The sequence below is a fragment of the Balaenoptera physalus genome (assembly GCF_965194825.1).
Source record: "Balaenoptera physalus genome assembly, chromosome: 12".
Classification (NCBI taxonomy): Eukaryota; Metazoa; Chordata; class Mammalia; order Artiodactyla; family Balaenopteridae; genus Balaenoptera; species Balaenoptera physalus.
In genome coordinates, this window is record NC_138897.1 from 66,508,384 (window position 1) to 66,526,542 (window position 18,159).

The 18,159-nt window shown below is 42.7% G+C and overlaps 1 protein-coding gene and 1 long non-coding RNA gene across 5 annotated transcripts in view; one reads left to right on the forward strand and one right to left on the reverse strand.

The window, feature by feature from the left end:
- Positions 1 to 13,761, forward strand: part of RALBP1 (ralA binding protein 1) — a 42,735-nt gene extending 28,974 nt beyond the window's left edge. For 2 of the 4 annotated variants that reach the window (XM_082418685.1, XM_082418686.1), the window contains exons 5-11: positions 473 to 634; positions 1,630 to 1,761; positions 6,482 to 6,589; positions 12,084 to 12,205; positions 12,446 to 12,569; positions 12,779 to 13,087; positions 13,332 to 13,761. In XM_082418685.1, coding sequence (XP_082274811.1) covers positions 473 to 634; positions 1,630 to 1,761; positions 6,482 to 6,589; positions 12,084 to 12,205; positions 12,446 to 12,569; positions 12,779 to 13,087; positions 13,332 to 13,538 — 1,164 coding nt within the window. In that variant the 3' untranslated portion in view covers positions 13,539 to 13,761. Of the gene's footprint in view, positions 1 to 472; positions 635 to 1,629; positions 1,762 to 6,481; positions 6,590 to 12,083; positions 12,206 to 12,325; positions 12,570 to 12,778; positions 13,088 to 13,331 lie in introns of those variants that run through there. The other 2 variants (XM_082418687.1, XM_082418688.1) reach the window with 2 other exon arrangements.
- Positions 8,269 to 12,077, reverse strand: LOC309640294. Its single transcript, XR_014252171.1, has 2 exons — positions 9,826 to 12,077; positions 8,269 to 8,500 (listed from the first exon to the last, which is right to left on the reverse strand). It is a non-coding gene; the product is annotated as an uncharacterized lncRNA (long non-coding RNA).
- Positions 13,762 to 18,159: the final 4,398 nt, after the last annotated feature.

An 18,159-nucleotide genomic window follows, 5' to 3' on the forward strand; every position in this document is an offset into this window, starting at 1 on the left:
TTTTTAGCCAGCCTAACGTCCTGGTCTCTTAGCATTGGAGCATCTATTTAAACACGGGCTCTGGAGTCTGCGCAGAAGCATTCGTCTCTGGAGCGGGGGAACCACACTCAGCCCAGCTCTGCAGCTGCAGGCTCCTTTGTTCCTTAGTAGATCCAGTTGCATGTGTTAAAATGTATCACAGTAACTTGAAAATAAAGAACATAAGATTTAAAAAATCAGTTAATGTTATGGTGCTAAAACAGAACAGATTGATGATCATTGGACTCTGCATCCATTTCTTGGCTTTTTCCCCGCAATTCCTCATAGTGCTGAGTCCATGACTTAACTCATACTTTCTCGTTCTCTTCTTTAAATTGTCCACTAATTAGCAAAACATGTCTAGTCACTACTGAGGATGCACTTAGGCAACAGACACAAATGAAATGAAATGATAATTTTAATATTTTTCTTGCAAATATTTCCTTTTTTTTAGATTAGCAATCGTGTCCTATATGTGTTTTTCACACATGTGCAAGAGCTCTTCGGAAATGTGACACTGAAGCAAGTGACGAAACCTCTGCGATGGTCTAACATGGCCACGATGCCCACACTGCCCGAGACCCAAGAGAGCATCAAGGAGGAGATCAGAAGACAGGTGCGTGCAGCCCACCCCCCGGCCCCCAGAGCCAGCCCTCGTTCTGACCCCGTGGGAGACTGCAGTGCCAAGGACGATGGCCTCCTGTTCCTTGAACACTTCCTGTGTGTCTGGAGCTGTGTCAGGCATACTCTTCATGGCACACTGAAGCCAGAACTTCCCATCTGGCACTATTTCATGCCAGTTAAGGCAGAATATCATAGTGGACAGAGCACAGGTTTGGAAATCAAAAGACCTGGCTTTTAATTCTTGCTCTGCTCCTAATTAGGCACGTTGCTTAACCTCCTTAAGCCTTGGGGATTGCATTTAAAAATGAGTCCTCTCCTAGGTTTGATGTGAAGATTACCTTAAATGAAATAATGCGTTAAAGATGTTCACCATGGTGCCAGGTATGTTGTAAGCAGTCCAAAAATGTTAGCTTATCTGGACAAGGCTGCTTTATTGGTCTTATTTTACAGATAAGAATAATGAAATTTGGGGAAGTTAAATAAGTTATGCTGTGTCACCTGGTTACTAAACTGAAGAGCCAGGATTTGACCCCAAATCCTGTGTTTTCCCACTGTGCTACTGAAACAGTGCCATTTGGTTGTGTGTGTTTGGCAAGCTCAATAAGAAATTCAAGGCTAAGACGTTTACTTACATTTGATAATTATTACATCTTTTGTTTGCATACAAATTATCAAATCCCTGCTTGCCTTTCTTCCCTTTTGTCTGCTCTGAGCTCCCATTTCTTAGTAGTTGATGTGTTGGGGGAAGGGATGTGAATTGACTACTGGGAACCAATGTAAATTGATGGATTAGAACCCAATGCTCAGGCAGAAAAAATAAAGATGATTTTTCAGTCATAGCCTTGGAAAAACAATTCGTGCATTATTTCATTTTTTTAATGATAATTGAAAAGTAGTTGATTCTGCAGTTTTAGAAATTGCATGTGGTTTTATTTTAAGATGACAAGACATGGAATCATATACAGTGTGTGGTGTGTTACTTTCTAGGAGTTTCTTTTGAACTGTTTACATCGAGATCTGCAGGGTGGGATAAAGGATTTATCTAAAGAGGAAAGATTATGGGAAGTACAAAGAATTTTGACAGCCCTCAAAAGAAAACTGAGAGAAGCTAAAAGACAAGTGAGTAAATTTATTATTTTGGCACATCGTGTTTATAATGAAATGTAAAAAGAGTGCGCTGGAATCTTTTATATACCATTTTAAGTTATTTTTTTAAAGTACAACCCAATTTATATTGGGTTGGCTGAAAAGTTCCTTCGGGTTTTTGTTTAAAAAAAAAAAGCCCAATGACCTTTTTGGCCAACCCAGTGTAAATACCTTTTGAGGGAAAGTTCCCTGAAGGGAGATTTGTTCACATGTTCCCAGTTCTGGATTATTGATCCTTCAGCTTGATATCAGGAAAATGCTTCATTTAATTTAGAAAGTTGAGTTTTTTAATTAGACTATTTGGCTAAAAGATGTTTTGTCATTTCCTGCTTGGTTGTACCTGTAAACAGGTTTCCAGGCGTGAGAAGCAGTCAGATGGTGATATGTTTCAAAGACTGCAGGGGAGTTTGAGGGCTTTGAGTCAGCTCTTTAAAAACACACGGAGGTACCGAAGATCAGGAGGGGCTTTCTTTACCTGGTAACAGGCAGGGTGGCGTGTGCCTCCTGATGAGCTTGGGGTTCGTGAGCCAGACTGTTGGTCTCCCTCTAGTTTAGTGTGTGTTGCTTGGCGCTGGGACTCTGAGTTTCCCGGCCACGCCAAGGCTGAGGTCCCAGGTCTCTGGACCCTCTTACAACCCACGTGCAGATTCAATGCCAGGGTCCAAAGAGCACTTCCAAGGAACATGAGTTAGCGTTTGTCAGAGTGGGACAGCATGGTCCATGGTGGGTCGCAGTTGTGGTTTTGCTAAAAGACAAGACAATGCATGTTGCTTCGAGGGCAGCAGTTCGCACTTATGTGGAGATAGCTTTGTCAGGAAGGAAGCTGTGATGGAGTTTCTACACCTGCACTCTAGGACTAGCAGACGCCCTCTGTGTATTTTTCTTCCTCCTTTTTTCCCCACTTGCCAGATTATCTATCTTTTGCTTCCAGTGCCTGTTTTTAATTAATTAATTATTCCCTTCACGATTCGGCCTGGAATCAGGTTTTAGTGACAGACCAGCCAGTCCTCCTGTGGTCGCTGTCCACCCTGTGGCGTTGCCCGGCAGCCTTTAATGAAGGGTCCCTGACCCAGGACAGGCGCACGTGGGCTTGGCTTCCTTTCTCTTGTTCCTGCATCTCTCTTGGATAAAGGAATTGTGACATAGCAAACCAGAGCCAATATAGAAAGGGATGGATTACCTCTACTTTGCCAGTTTCTTGATGCTATCTTTTCATGTCTGCTTATTAATTCACAAAGTGCTCCAAAAGTTCTATCAAGTTGATTTCAACGTTGAGGAATAAATGACCTTTAAAGATAGAAGTAATATAACTCATTATATTAACAGACTGAAAATAAGAAACCACAAGATCGTGTCAGTAGATGCAGAGAAAGCATGTGGCAGAATTTGACACTTAACTCCTGACAGAAACTTGCAGTCACTGCCTTTCAGCCTGATAAAGGGCATTTACAGAAAAAATCTCTAATTTACATTGTGCTTAATGGTGAAAGTCTGAATGCTTTCCTCTAAGGTTGGGTATACAAGCAAGGATTTCTGCTTTTACCACTTCTATTCAACATTGTACTGGAGGTCGTTCTAGCCATGCACTAAAACAAGAAAAAAAGGCATACGGATTGGAGAGAAATCAATGTTTATACACAGATGATGTGATTGTCTCTATATAAAATCCTAAGGAATCTGTGCAAAATTGAATAAGTGACTTGAGTAACATTGTAGCATACAGGATCAGATGTACAAGTCTGTTGTATTTCTGTATATTTGCAATGAACTATTGGATAGTGAACCATAAAAAAAAAAGACATAAATAAATTAAAAATATGTTTATATCTCAGTATTGTTAAGATGTTAGGTTTTTCCAAATTGATCTGTGGATTCAATTCCAATCAAAATCTAAACAGGTGATTTTGGTAGAAATTAACAAGCTCTTCTAAAATCTGTGTGGAAATACAAATGACCTAGAATAGCCTAAACAGTTTTGAAAAAGGTCAACATTGGAGGGCTCACACTACCTGATACTAAGACTTACTGTAAAGCTATAGTAATCAAGACAGTCAATATTGGATAAGGATAGACATACAGAAAAGAAAGTCCAGAAATAGACCAACACATGTGTGGGCAGTTAATTTTCAACAAAGATGCTAAGACAGTTGACTAGGGAAGGATTTTCTTTTCAACAAATGGTGCTGGAACAATTGGATATCTATATGCAAAAAAAAAAAAAAAAAAAAGAACCTGACTTTTTCCCTCTTTCCACACAACATATACAAAAATTAGCTCCAAATGAATCATACACTAAGACCTAAAAAAACTTCCAGAAGTAAACAGAGAAGATCTTATTGACTTTGGCTTAGGCAGTGATTTTTTAAATTTTATTGCAGTATAGTTGACATACAGTGTTGTGTTAATTTCTGCTGTACAGCAAAGTGCCTCAGTTATACGTATATATATTCTTTTTCATATTCTTTTCCATATGGTTTTTCACAGGATGTTGAATATAGTTCCCTGTGCTATACAGTAGGACCCTGCTGTTTATCCATCCTATATATATACTAGTTTGCATCGGCTAATCCCAAACTCCTAATCCATCATCCCTCTCCTACCCCCCTCCCCCTTGGCAACCACAAGTCTGTTCTGTATGTCTGTGAGTCTGTTTCAGTTTCGTAGATGTTTATTTGAGTCATGTTTTAGATTCCACATATAACTGATATATATGGTATTTGTCTTTCTCTTTCTGACTTACTTCACTTAGTATGATAATCTCTAGGTCTATCCATGTAGCTGCAAATGGCTTTTTTTATGGCTGAGTAGTATTCCTTTATATATATACCACATCTTCTTTATCCATCTGTCAATGGACATTTAGGTAGTTTCCATGTCTTGGCTGTTGTGAATAGTGCTGCTGTGAACATAGGGGTGTATGTATCTTTTCGAATTATAGTTTTGTCTGGATATATGCCCAGGAGTGGGATTGCTGGATCATACGGCAACTCTATTTTTCAGTGTTTTGAGGAACCTGCACCAATTTACATTGGTGTAGGAGGGTTCCCTTCTCTCCACACCTTCTCCAACATTTATTATTTGTAGACTTTTTAATGATGGCCATTCTGACCAGTGTGAGGTGGTACCTTATTGTAGTTTTAATTTGCATTTCTCTAATAATTAGCGATGATGATTTCATCTTTTCATGTGCCTGTTGGTCATCTGTATTTCCTCCTTGGAGAAATGTCTGTTTAGGTCTTCTGCCCATTTTTGATTGGGTTTTTTGTTTTTTTGTTACTGAGTTGTATGAACTGTTTGAGTGATTTCTTAAATAGGACACAAAATCCTTGAACTATGAAAGAAAAATTTGGTAAATTACATTTCATCAAAACATGCTCTTCAAAAGATATTAAGAAGATGAATATGCAAGCCAGAGACTTTGACAGAATAGTTGCAAAAAACACACACTTGATAAAGGACTTGAACTAGTATGTATAAAAAACTCTTAAGACAAACCAATTTTTTTTAAACTTTATTTTTTTAGAACAGTTTTAGGTTCATAGCAGAATTGAGGGAAAGGTACAGAGAATTCCCATATACCCCTTCCCCGTCATGCTTAGCCTCCCTCATTATCAGCATCTCCTGCCAGAGTGGTACATTTGTTACAATAACAATTCAATTTTAAAAAGGCAAAGATTTGAACAGGCACTTTACTGAAGATTATATATGGATGGTAAATAAGCACATGTGAAGATGCTCAACATCATTAGTCATTAAGGAAATACAACTTAAAAATCATGAGTTACTACTACACACCAACCAGAATGACTAAAATTAAAAATAGTGTTGACAAGAATGTGGAGCAGCTGGAACGCTCCTGTATTGCTCTTGGTTCAATCATTTTGGAAAACAGTTGGCATTTTCTTTTAAAGTTAAGCATGAGGTTACCATCTGACCCAGCAATCCCACTCCTAGGTATTTATCTAACAGAAGAAGGCATATACCCACACAAAGCAAATACATAGTGTTCATAACAGGTCTAGTTAAAATTGCTCAAAACTAGAAAGGACCGAAATGTCCATCAGCTGGTGAATGGATGAACAAATTGGGGTACATTCACATCATGGCATATTACTCAGTAAACTACTGATACAAACGACAAAATAGATGAATCAAAATTAGCAATGTGCCAGATAAAAAAGACTACTACTGATTAATTCAGTTTATATGAAACATAAGAAAAGGCAAAACCAGAGCAGTGGAAAGCAGGTTAGTGGTTGCCAGGGGCAGCAGATGGTGGAAGAGCCCAAGGGCACTTCGTGGTGATGGAGATGTTCAGTGTCGTGATTGTGACGGTGGTTACTTGACTGTATACAGTCGTCAAAACCAGTTGAACTGTATGCTTAAAATCAACCCCCTCCAAAAAAAAAAAAAGTATTACAGAAGGTAATTTATGTGGAAGGGTTCCAGAAATGGTGAGCACATCAAAATTGAACATTTTTCTTCCAGTGCAGCCACAGACCGAGATCCACACATTATTTTCAAAGCCCAGTTAGCAGATACCCATATGTCCAGATGGTTCAGCTGACTGTGTCACTCTTATTTTTTCAGTTCTAGGAGGTGAGAAGGAAATTTCTGGACTGGTGATGGTGTGAATTTGTTGAATGTGTTAACAGTAGGCTGACCAGTGCTTTTCATTTCTCTCACTTGACAGGAGTGTGAAACCAAGATTGCACAAGAGATAGCCAGTCTTTCAAAAGAGGATGTTTCCAAAGAAGAAATGAATGAAAATGAAGAAGTCATAAATATTCTTCTTGCCCAGGTAAGCTAAACTCTTTTTCTCTATTTTGCAAGATTCTTTTTTTAAAATAAAAATTGTATATATTTAAGGTGTACAACATGATGATTTGATACACCTCTACATAGTGAAATGATTACTGCAATCAAGCTAATTAACATTATCCTGTCACACAGTTACCTTTCTTTTGTGATGAGAGCACCTGAAGTCTACTCTCGTAGTATATTTCCAGTATTCAGTACAGTATCATTAACTATCATCATCATTATTAGATCTCTAGACTTAGTCATTCAACATTAAGTGCAACTTTATATTTTTTGACCAATACCTCCCTATTTTCCCCACCCTCCAGCCCCTGGTAACCACTGTTCGACTCTCTGCTTTTATGAACTCGACTTTTTCTTAGATTCCACAAATGAGTGAGATCGTACAGTATTTTTCTTTTTCTGTCTGGCTTATTTCACTTAGCCTAATGTCCTCCAGGTTCATCTATGTTGTATTAAATGGCAGGATTGCCGCCTTATGTCAGAATAATATTCATTGTGTATTTATATGTATGTGTTTACATGTTTTATTTTTTAAATATGTTTTTGTTTTTTTGGCTGTGTTGGGTCTTAGTTGTGGCACGCGGGATTTTTCATTGCGGCGCGTGGGCTCTTCGCTTCGTTGCAGTGCGTGCACGGGCTTCTCTCTAGTTATGGCATGTGGGCTTAGTTGCCCTGCGGCATGTGGGATCTTAGTTCCCCAACCAGGGGTCAAACCGGTGTCCCCAGCATTGCGAGACGGATTCTTAACCACTGGACCACCAGGGAAGTCCCTGTATGTTTTTTATATATGTTTTTATATATATGTGTGTGTGTGTGGGTATATATGTATGTATTATAAATATATATCTATCTATCACATCTTTATTCATTGATCCATTGACCATTGGGTTGTTTTCATATTTTGACTATTGTGAATAATGCTGCAGTGAACATGGGGGTGCAGATATTTCTTCAATATCCTGTTTTCATTTACTTTGGATATATATCCAGAAGTGGGATTGCTAGATCATGTGATAGTTCTATTTTGTATTTTTGGAGGAACCTCCATACTGCTTTTCATAGTGGCTGCATCAATTTACCTTCCCACTAAAAGAGCACAAGGGTTTCCTTGCTCCACATCCTCGCCAGCACTGTTATCTTTTGTTTTTTGATAAAAGCCATTCTGACAGGTGGAAGGTGTTATCTCATTGTGGTTTTGATTTGCTTTTCCCTGATGATCAGTGACATTGGGCATCTTTTCATATATCTGGCCATTTGTATGTCTTCTTTTGAGAAATGTTTATTTAGGTCCTTTGCCCATTTTTTAATTGGGTTGTTTGTTTTCTTACTGTTGAGTAGTTTGAGTTCTTTATACGTACGTTACAGATGTAAGGTTTGCAAATATTTTCTCTCATTCCATAGGTTGTCTCTTCACTCCTTTGTTTCCTTTGCTATGTGGAAGCTTTTTAGTTTGATGCAGTCCCATTTGTCTACTGTATATTTGTGCTTTTGGGGTCATATCTAAAAAATTATTGCTCAGACTCAATGCCAAGAAACTTTCTCCCTATGTTTTCTTCTAATAGTTTTATGGTTTCAGGTCTTATATTTAAGTCTTTACTCCATTTTGAGCTGATTACTGTGTATGGAGTGAGATAAGGTAAGGGTTCATTTTCACTCTTTTGCATGCGGAAAACCAGTTTCTCAACACCATTTATTAAAGAGCCTGTCCTTTCTCCATTGTGTAGTAGCATCCTTGTCAAAGATCAATTGACCACAAATGTGTGGATTTATTTCTGGACTCGGTTCTGCTCCATTGGTGTATATGTCTGTTTTTTTATGGCAGTACCACACTGTTTTGATTGTAGGATGATGCCTCCAACTTTGTTCATCTCGTTTAAGATTGCTTTGGCTAAAAAAAAAGGGAGAGAGAGAGAGATTGCTTTGGCTATTTTTTATAGTCTTTTGTGGTTCTCTATGAATTATAGGATTGTTTTTTCTATTTCTGTGAGAAACTCCATTGGAATTTTGATAGAGATTCCAATGAATCTGTAGATTACTTTGGTAGTATGGAAATTTTAACATTATTTCCTCCAATCCATGAACATGGGATATCTTTCCATTTATCTTTTGTGTCTTTTTCAATTTCTTTCATCTATGTTTTATAGTTTTCAGTGTACAGATATTTCACCTCTTTGGTTAAATTTATTGCCTTTTTTTTTATGCTATTGTAAATGGAATTGTTTTCTTAATTTTTTTTTCATATGGTTGTTAGCATATAGAAATGCAACTGATTTTTGTATGTTGATTTTGTATTCTGCAACTTTATTAAATTTGTTTATTAGTTCTGACACTTATTTGGTGGAATCTTTATGGTTTTCTGTGTATAAGAGCATGTCATCTGCAGACAGTAAATTTTAATTCTTTACAGTTTGGATACCTTTTATTTCTTGTTTAATTAATCTGGCTAGGACTTCAGTACTATATTGAACAGAATGGGCATCTTGTCTTTTTTCTGATCTTAGAAGAAATGCTTTCAGCCTTTCACTGGGGTATGATGTTATCTGTGGGCCTGTCATATGAGCATATCATGTCACTGTGTATGTTCCTTCTATACTCACTTTGTTGAGAGTTTTTATTATGAAAAGATGTTGAATTTTGTCAAATGCTTTTTTGAATCTTTGCGATAATATGATTTTTATCCCTCATTTTGTTAATGTGGTGTGTCACATTATTGGTTTGTGTTATGTTGAACCATCCTTGTATCCCAGAGATAAATCCCACCTGATTGTGGTGTATGATCTTTTTAATGTATTGTTGAATTTGGTTTGTTAGCATGTGTTTTGAGGACTTTTGCATGTATGTGCACCAGGGATAGTGGCCTCTTTCTTTTCTTGTGGTGTCTGTATCTGGCTCTGGCAGGAGGGTGATGCTGACCTCGTAAAATGTGTTTGGGAGTGTTCCTGCCTCTTCAATTTTCCAGAAGAGCTTGAGAAGGATTGGTGTTAATTCTTCTTTAAGTGTTTGGTAGAATTCACCTATGAAGCTATCTGGTTCTGCTCTTTTCTTGGTTGGGAGGTTTTTGACTACTGGGTCAATCTTTTTACTTGTTATTGGTCTGTTCAGATTTTCTATTTCTTCATGATTCAGTCTTAGTGGGTTTTAATGCCTTTAAGAACTTACCCAGGAAGAAATGGCAAATAGAGGGAATCAAAACAACAACAACAAAAAACTTACCCATTTTTTCTAGGTTATCTAGTTTGTTGGCATCATAGTAGTATCTTATAATTCTTTGTATTTCTGTGGTATCAGTTGTAATGTTTCCTCTTTCATTTATAATTTAAGTCCCCTCTCTTAATTTAGGTAAAGGTTTGTCAATTTTGTTTATCTTTTAAAAAACCAATTCTTCATTTCATTGACCTTTGGTATTGCTTTTCTTGTCTCCATTTCATTTATTTTTGCTCTGATTTTAGTATTTTTTTCTTTTTGCTAATTTTAGGTTTAGTTGGTTCTTTCTCTAGTTCCTTGAGGTATAAAGATACACTGTTTGAAATCTTTTTTCTTAGTGTAGGCATTTGGCACTATAAACTTCCCTCTTCAAACTGCTCTTTCTGCGTCCCTTAAGTTTTGGTGTGTTGTGCTTCCATTTGCATTTGTCTCAAGATAATATTTGATTTCTTCTTTGACCCATTGGTTGTTCAGGAGTGTGTTGCCAGACTGCTGATGGTCATTTTATATTATATTTTGAGAAGCTCAACTACAGAGGTGTGAATCTTTTAACCAAACTTAATAAGAAGACTTAGAGGTTTTAGAGGGGCTTACTTGTCGTATTTGGCCCTACCTTTATGTGGTGTTTGGGTAAATGTTCAGCTGGAGGAAGAAACTACCTTTTGTACTGAGTGATTGCTTCTTACTGGAAACTGTTCTAGATGTTTTATTTCATCTCATTTCACTCACACACAGGTCTTGAGTTATAGGTATTTCCCCTAATTTACAAATTAGTGTTGTTGTTCCGTATTAATGAGATTGGACTTCAGTATTTTAAAATTTGTTCTTCCTGATGTCACAAAGTTTGAGATCCTTGAAATGTAACAGATTTTAGCTGATAGTCGTTGCTAATAACACCTGTTAGATATTTTATTTTATTCTTTGCAGGTGAAAGTCAGTTGTTGGAGATGAATTGTTTGATTATTCATTAATCGAGTTGGCAAACAGCTCTTGAGTATCTACTGTATTCCAGGCAGAGAGCTAAAGATGAGCTCTTTTCTTTCCACATTTCTCACTCAACCTTACTCTGTTCTGGAAATTCTCAGAGTTTAACCAGAAAGGAATGAAGTTTTAGGCTCTGACAGCATAGTCTGTGCTCCCAGAAACTCACGTATGTGGGATACCCAAAGCCCTACAAGTTTCAATCCTTTTTTGTCACTTCTGAAAATACATTGTTTTGCCTACCAGGGACGTATAACTCTTCTCCCCTGAAGAGAGAATCAAGTCCCAAATATGTCTTTATTTCAGAGTTTTCAATCTGGTATTTCTTGGAACAGTAGCTTTCCTAAGTGCACTGAGGTAAAAGATGAGAATCTCTGCATTTGGAAACACCTGGGGAATATGTATATCACATCTCCGAGAGAGATTCTTTATGCACATGGGAGGCTTTGGGTAGTTAACTTTAGAACTTAACTCGTAGCATCTTTCATGTTTGATCACAGGTTCTTATCCTCTTGCTACATGTTAGTTTGGAAAATAATGCTGTAGCCCTTCGCTGCCTCCAGCTCATTTCTGTAGCTTTCCATCTCTGTTACCTCCTAAGTTTTGTCTGCTTTGGTTCTTTTCACTAGGTTGAAAGGGCTAGCTAGATCTTGGGCAGATAGGGATTTATCCCCTTAGGTGAGCTAATCAGTTTTAGAAATGCATATTCTGTTAAAGGAGAATATTTACTGTTTAAATATTATCTCTGGGGACATGGGTTGAGGAGGATGGTGGCGTGTGGTGAGGAGAAAAGATTTCTTCTGTGAACATCTTTCCATCACTAGATCTACTTTCAGGTGATGCTGATACCAGCTGCTCATCTCCTGGGTCCTTCTTTCCTAGTGACACTGTCAAAGCCCACTGTGGCCCTAAAATAGATTCTCTCGGTGGGAAGGCATTCAGAAAGGACTGGGAAGCAAAAACACACGGAGTCACTTGAACTTTGCTTTGTGCCCAGTGTGCTGGCGGCATGCAGAGCCTTTGCAAAAGAAGGATTCCTAAGTGGCATTTTATGTCTTGAGAAAAATCTAGTCATTCCTCCCAAACAACTTAGTCTACCTTTTCTCAAAGAAGCCTTTTCTTGACATTAGGGAAATGGGGTATTTTTGGGGTGTGCAGTACAAGCTTTCCCATAACTTGTGTGTTAGTGTATGGGGCAAAACAATTCAGGGTGACAGGAGACCCCAAAAGAGTGACATTTCCTAGACTCAGACTCTTCAAGGTGTTCACCAGTGGTCATTATTTAGGAGAATGAGATCCTGACTGAACAGGAGGAGCTCCTGGCCATGGAGCAGTTCCTGCGCCGACAGATCGCCTCGGAGAAAGAAGAGATGGAACGCCTCCGAGCGGAGATCGCCGAGATCCAGAGGTGAGGGAGAGCCGCGGGCTGGTTTCCAGGGATGCCGAGTGCCGCGCGAGCACAGGTGGCCAGCGCTCAGCCTTCTGTGTGGAGGCGTCAGAGTGACCCTTCAGTTTCTTCTTTATTAAGTCTTAAGGATGGTGCGGTATCGAGTGCAGCCACGGAAAGCTGGTCAGTCTAGAGGCAGACGACGGGCCTGTCTCTGCTGGCCGGTAACGCGCTTCCCGCCCTGTCCCCGCCCCCGCGCAGCCGCCAGCAGCACGGCCGCAGCGAGACCGAGGAGTACTCATCGGAGAGCGAGAGCGAGAGCGAGGACGAGGACGAGCTGCAGCTCATCCTGCAGGACCTGCAGCGGCAGAACGAGGAGCTGGAGGTGGGCGCGGGGGACCCGAGGCTGCACTGAGGTCATGGCAAGCGCGGGGCTCCCGGCAGACGTGTTCTGCTTGCCCTCGGTGACCGACGGGCAGGCCGAGGAGGGGGATTTTGGGGGGTGTCCCCCCAGGAGCGCGCAGGGCGTACACGGCGTGGGGAGCCGGCAGCACGCTGACCAGAGTCTCCCTTCTCGCCCTCCCCTCCTCACAGAGGAGCCCGAGGGCCGTGGGCGGCTTCCCCTCCCTCAGGCAGGTGCCGGGACAGACCAGGCAATTCCACACCGGATCCCAGCTCGGGAGTCCTCTCCCCAGAGCCGCAGGCCGAGGCCAGGGGGCCGTGGGAGATGGGCCAGCTGGCAGCACCTCGCCTGCTCAGCATCTTACAGAGCATACGAACATGCTGAGTAGGAAAACGGTCCTCCAGAACTTCAGCACTCGGGCTGTAGGTCAGGCTGCTGCAACGAAGGGAACAGCCCCCTGGTCTGAACAAGGGCCCCCGCCCCATCTGGCCGCCCCACAGGTCGGCACAGGGCCGCTCGGAGTGGGCAGGAAGGGAAGGGACGGGCCCCAGGAAGGGCGCCGAGCAAGCGGGGCTGAGCAGCTGCCCCTGCCGGAGGAGGGGGGTCTGTGGGGCGGGGCGTCACCTGGACTTCGCTGACCGAGGGCGGGTAGCTCCGGTGTGGCACCAGGTTTCTGTGGTCAGCGGGAGTTTTTGTCCTGCAGCCTCCTTGCTGACGTGAGCACTGTTGTCTCTGTCCCTCAAGATCAAGAACAACCACCTGAACCAGGCGATTCACGAGGAGCGTGAGGCCATCATCGAGCTGCGGGTGCAGCTCCGCCTGCTCCAGCTGCAGCGCGCCCGGCCCGAGCCCCAGGCCGAGCCCGAGCCTGTCGCCAGGGAGCCGCCCCCGGGCGGCAAGGAGCAGCCCCGGCCGTCACCCAGCAGGGACAGGAAGGAAACGCCCATCTGAGTGCCACCTGCCTGCAAGCAGCGGCCTGGAGCCCCGTCAGCGCCGCCTCTGCTGTCCCCACTGTAAAGACGCCTCCTCCACGCGGGTGGTGCTCAGCGCAGGTGACACGAGGACAGAGCGGCACGCGGTGCGGGCTTGTCGGGCACAGATGAGTTTCCAGCTAGTGTCAGCTTCTTTGAAGATTAATTTCCTTTGTTAACTTAAAATAACTATTTTAACCCTTGAGTGGCTTCTTTTTAAACCAAAAATCGTCTTTCTTTGCTTTTTTATTACGGCAGAATCAGGATTTTTCTCTCGTTCAAGGGGGAACCAAACAAGGCAGCCCCACTCCTGCCCGCGCCGTGTCCCCTTCCAGGGTCTCTGCTGCCCGCCATTCTCGCCTGTGCCTTCATGCCTCCGCGGTGCAGATTCTGTCCTGGGAGCCGCCTCACGTTTCCCGATTGGCCTGAGTGGCTCTCTCACGGGGGTGACCTTCCCTGCCCCACACCCCGGGCCCAAGTCACCACAGCGGCCTGTGCAGCCGCAGACAAAGCTGCCCCGGAGCCTGCCTGCCGGCCAGGGTCACCACAACTGCCCGGCTCCTCCGGCTTCTGCTGCCTGGGGTCAGCAGATGCTTGTTGCTGGGTCGTGGGAGCGGCTGCCCGGACCCGGGGCATCCACACAGAGGATTTGTTTCTCCAACCTGCCATTAGAACAGAACGTCGTGGGTTGCTTGCTTGGGCTAGAATGTAAGCATCTCTTTGCCTGAATAAGCCATATGGATGGGTAGCTATGCTCTTACACAAGATTTCAGATGTCAGTGTCCACAGGGGCTTGGTGAACCGCTGCTGGGTGCCCAGTTTTGACCAGGCTGAGCGATAGGAAATGGCTTTCCTCTGGAGTCAGCCGTAGTCCTGACCCCACCACGTCTCTGGTGACCCGAGGTGTCTGGGAGGCCGGCTTGTAGGCACTCGGTCCAGTCCTGCTGTGTCCGAATAAGTGGCTCCACGAGGTTGTCAGCTCTCACGGCTGTGAAGACAAACCCCACACACTCAAGGTGATGGAAACACCCCCCCCAACCCCCGCCGAGGGCTCTGTCCTCTCCTCCTGGTTAGTATTTATTTTCAGCACCTGTTTAATGCGGTTTTTTATTCTCTACCTATTGCACTGTTGTGACTTGTTGGCCATTATTTGATTTTTGTACAAAAAAAGCTTTGTTATAGAAATCAGCATACTATTTTTTTAAATCTGGAGAGAAGATATTACGGTGACTGAAAATACGGTCAGGTGTCAAATATAAGTGTACAAAAGCCTTCTTGCCGTCCTGTCGGTCATGTTACATTCATTTTATATTTGCTGGCAATATTGAAGGGATTCTTTTGTGTTTAAACTCTAATTTCTATCACGGTGTCATGAATTTTTAAAATTAGTATTTCATCACAGTTGTCTCAGTGTTGGTTAACTAATTTTTGCCAGGACCATTATTGATCAAGCAAATAAATTCAACAGCCATTTGAGGAAAAAAAAAACTTCCGTTTTTCGTACCTGTTCTTTCTTTGAAATAACTGAGTGCCCTGTAGCTGGCAAGGAGTTGGTTTGATATTCATTCAAGGTCCAGGAGCGCACAGAACCTTGTGTGTCAACTCACATTGCATCCCTCACCTTGGCAGAGTCAACGCCCACTTGCTGGTCAGCAGGCTTTGCCGCCATCCTCCTCCTCCTCCACACTGGCTCGTGCTGAGCTGGCCTGGATCTGCAGCTGCTTCTGTGAGCAATGCCCTGGTTCCAGTGGGAGGTGAGCTCTGCCCTTCCAGCCGACGCACAGGTCAGCTGGCCTGATTGATTTGGCAGAAAGGTTGGTCATGGCCAGGTCACTTTGCTGTAGGAGACGGCAGGGGTCAGGCAGATCACTGTCCTCGTGCTGCTCACGCGACTCCCGGTTGACAGTTTCAGATTCCAGTTCTGGGGAAGCAAAAACTATGATTAAGTCTCAGTTTGGTGACATGGGGGCTTCGTTTAGGGCAGGGGTCCCCAACCCTGGGCCACAGACCTAGGAACTGGGACACACAGCAGGAGATGAGCGGCGGGCAAGTGAAGCTTCATCTGTATTTACAGCCACTCCCCATCGCTCATGTTACCGCCTGAGCGCCGCCTCCTGTCAGGTCAGCAGCAGCATTAGATTCTCACAGGAGCATGAACCTTTCTGTGAACTGCACATGCGAGGGATCTAGGGTACGGCTCCTTATGAGAGTCTAATGCCTGATGATCTGAGGTGGAGCTGAGGCAGTGCTGCTAGGTCTGGGGAGCGGCTGCAAATATGGATTATCATTAGCAGAAAGATTTGACCATAATAAATCAATTGCTTGCAGACTCATCAAAACGCTATCAGTGAGTGGCAAGTGAAAACAAGCTCAGGCAGGGCTCCCACTGATTCTGCATTATGGTGAGTTGTATAATTATTTCATTATATTTTACAATATAATAATAGAAATGTAATGCTTTTGAAACATCCCAAAACCACTGCCCCACCCCACCCCCCCCCATGGAAAAATTGTCTTCCATGAAACTGGTCCCTGGTACCACAAAGGTTGGGGGCTGTTGGTTTAGGGGACTCCATTTTGGGCCCACTATTTTGTCTTTTAACAATTCTCCCCTTTTAATCAGACTCTCAGCCTGAGAATTGTGATCAAGATTTCAGGCATTGGCCCTACTCCCAGCTACTGCTCTGGAGCTCTCACAGCTTTTGCTGAGTCTGTGTGGGTTCACACTCTTTAAGCTGGTTGTTCTTTTTGTTCCTTTTCTGACGTTCCAGTCTTAGGGAGATCATTTGCTCGCTGGTTAGCAGCTGCAAACATGCATTGAACGCTTTTGAGAGAATCCAGTGCACCAGGGTGGCTACTATGATTATTCCAAGCAGGATCATCCCATGTCTGGGGTCACCAAGACCCAAAGCAATCAAAGTCAAGTAAGTCAAAGAAACAGCCTACTGAAGGAATCATTTTCTTAAGCCATGTGGCTTGTTCAGTGATCGTACAGAGCTGAATGTCCACTTCCCCAGATGTGTCAATCCAGGTGCAGCAGGTGGTGTTGGCCACAGCACAGATACCTCATTGCTCAGCTAAAAGGTAACCACGAGCTATCCTAATATCAAGAACAACTTTGGCCAGAGAGTCTGGGGATTTTTTTGCTGGGCAGCTCTTGCTTTAGCAGCAGACTCTGCAGTATCCTTCAGAGTTAAGGAGAGGTCCCTGATCATAGCCTCACTTGCACTTTCTCCTAGCCAGGAAAGTGGAGATTTGCTGAGGGAAGTGAATTTTGAATCATGAATGCCTTCTGGTAATTTTGGCTTGAGTCTGGCTCAGGAGTGGAAAGGTGACAGCCAGGGAGGCCAGTAAAATTTCAGGATCTGCAGGCTGCACAGGTGGTTTTGTTCTGGTTACCCTTGTCTCGTGTCCCTTCTTTAGCCTGGATGCAATATTCCCTGGGTTTGGGGTTGCTAACCAGAGATGGGGAAGTGGACCCAAGGTCCTGATATGATAGACAGAAGGCTGAGTTTGTTCCAGAGAAAACTGTCACTTTGGGAATCAGGGCGAAGTTTGTGATGGACAGAACTACCCGATCATCAGCCTCTTGGCAAGTCCAGCAGTTACTTGGAGGTCTGATTACCCAGCTTGGCGATGGCCTGAGACAATGGCATTCTCTTTCCAGGGCAAAGCAAGGCAAAAGGTGAAAAGAAGAATCAGAAAGGCCTTCATGGGGTAGGAGTTAGGAAAAGGATGGTCAGGGAGGGAAGGAGGAATGGAAAGAAATGTGGAAAGAAAGGTTCTCAATCCTCTTGATCTGACGTCTTGGGAGGAAGCATCCTACCTTGATGTCAGCTGCTTCTCTTCCTGGTCGGTTTGATTGGAGGTCTCCAGCGTTTGCACGGGGCCAGATGTCCAGCGGAGCCTTTTTCAGCTGTGAGATACCCCTGAGGTTCAACACCTTGTAATTTGGCAGCGGTGTCAGTGGTCAAGAGTCCTTGGTAGGGTCCTTTCTGTGAGTCTCACTTTTGCAAAAGCATCTGAGTAAAACAGTAACTGTCTGTAAATGACAAAAGACTTAAAAATGTAATCTAACATCTGTGTTTCACAAGGTGAGAGGCAAATCCTTTGAGATTTTCCAGGAGCCCTCTGGGAAACCTCAAAGTTTACTATGAGGTCAAAAAGACTCTTATTTAGTAATTTTATTTTAAGAGAATGTCAAAAGGATCAAACATTTGATTAAATAGGATCACAAATCATTATGATATAATAATGCACCAAAGTGACAGTACCAGATATTAAATGCAAATAGAGAAGGTAAACAAAAGTTAGTGCTCCTTATGTTGAGAAGACTGGGTTTTGCTAAGTAAGAAAAGACCTGATAAAGACAACATGAAGCAGAGTCAGTTATTTTGGTAACGTACAAAACTTTTGCTGTCCAGGCAGATTAATTAAAAGCTAAAACAAACAAACAAAAACTAGTTCCTTAAAGAGCAGACCAATAATCGAAGAGAACTTTGTCTTTTTAACAGAGGGAAAAATCAAATTCTAATTTTGCACCAGTGTATTTTGATGATAAAACTTATTTTTTAAAAAACATAGCCAAATCCTGCAGCCTG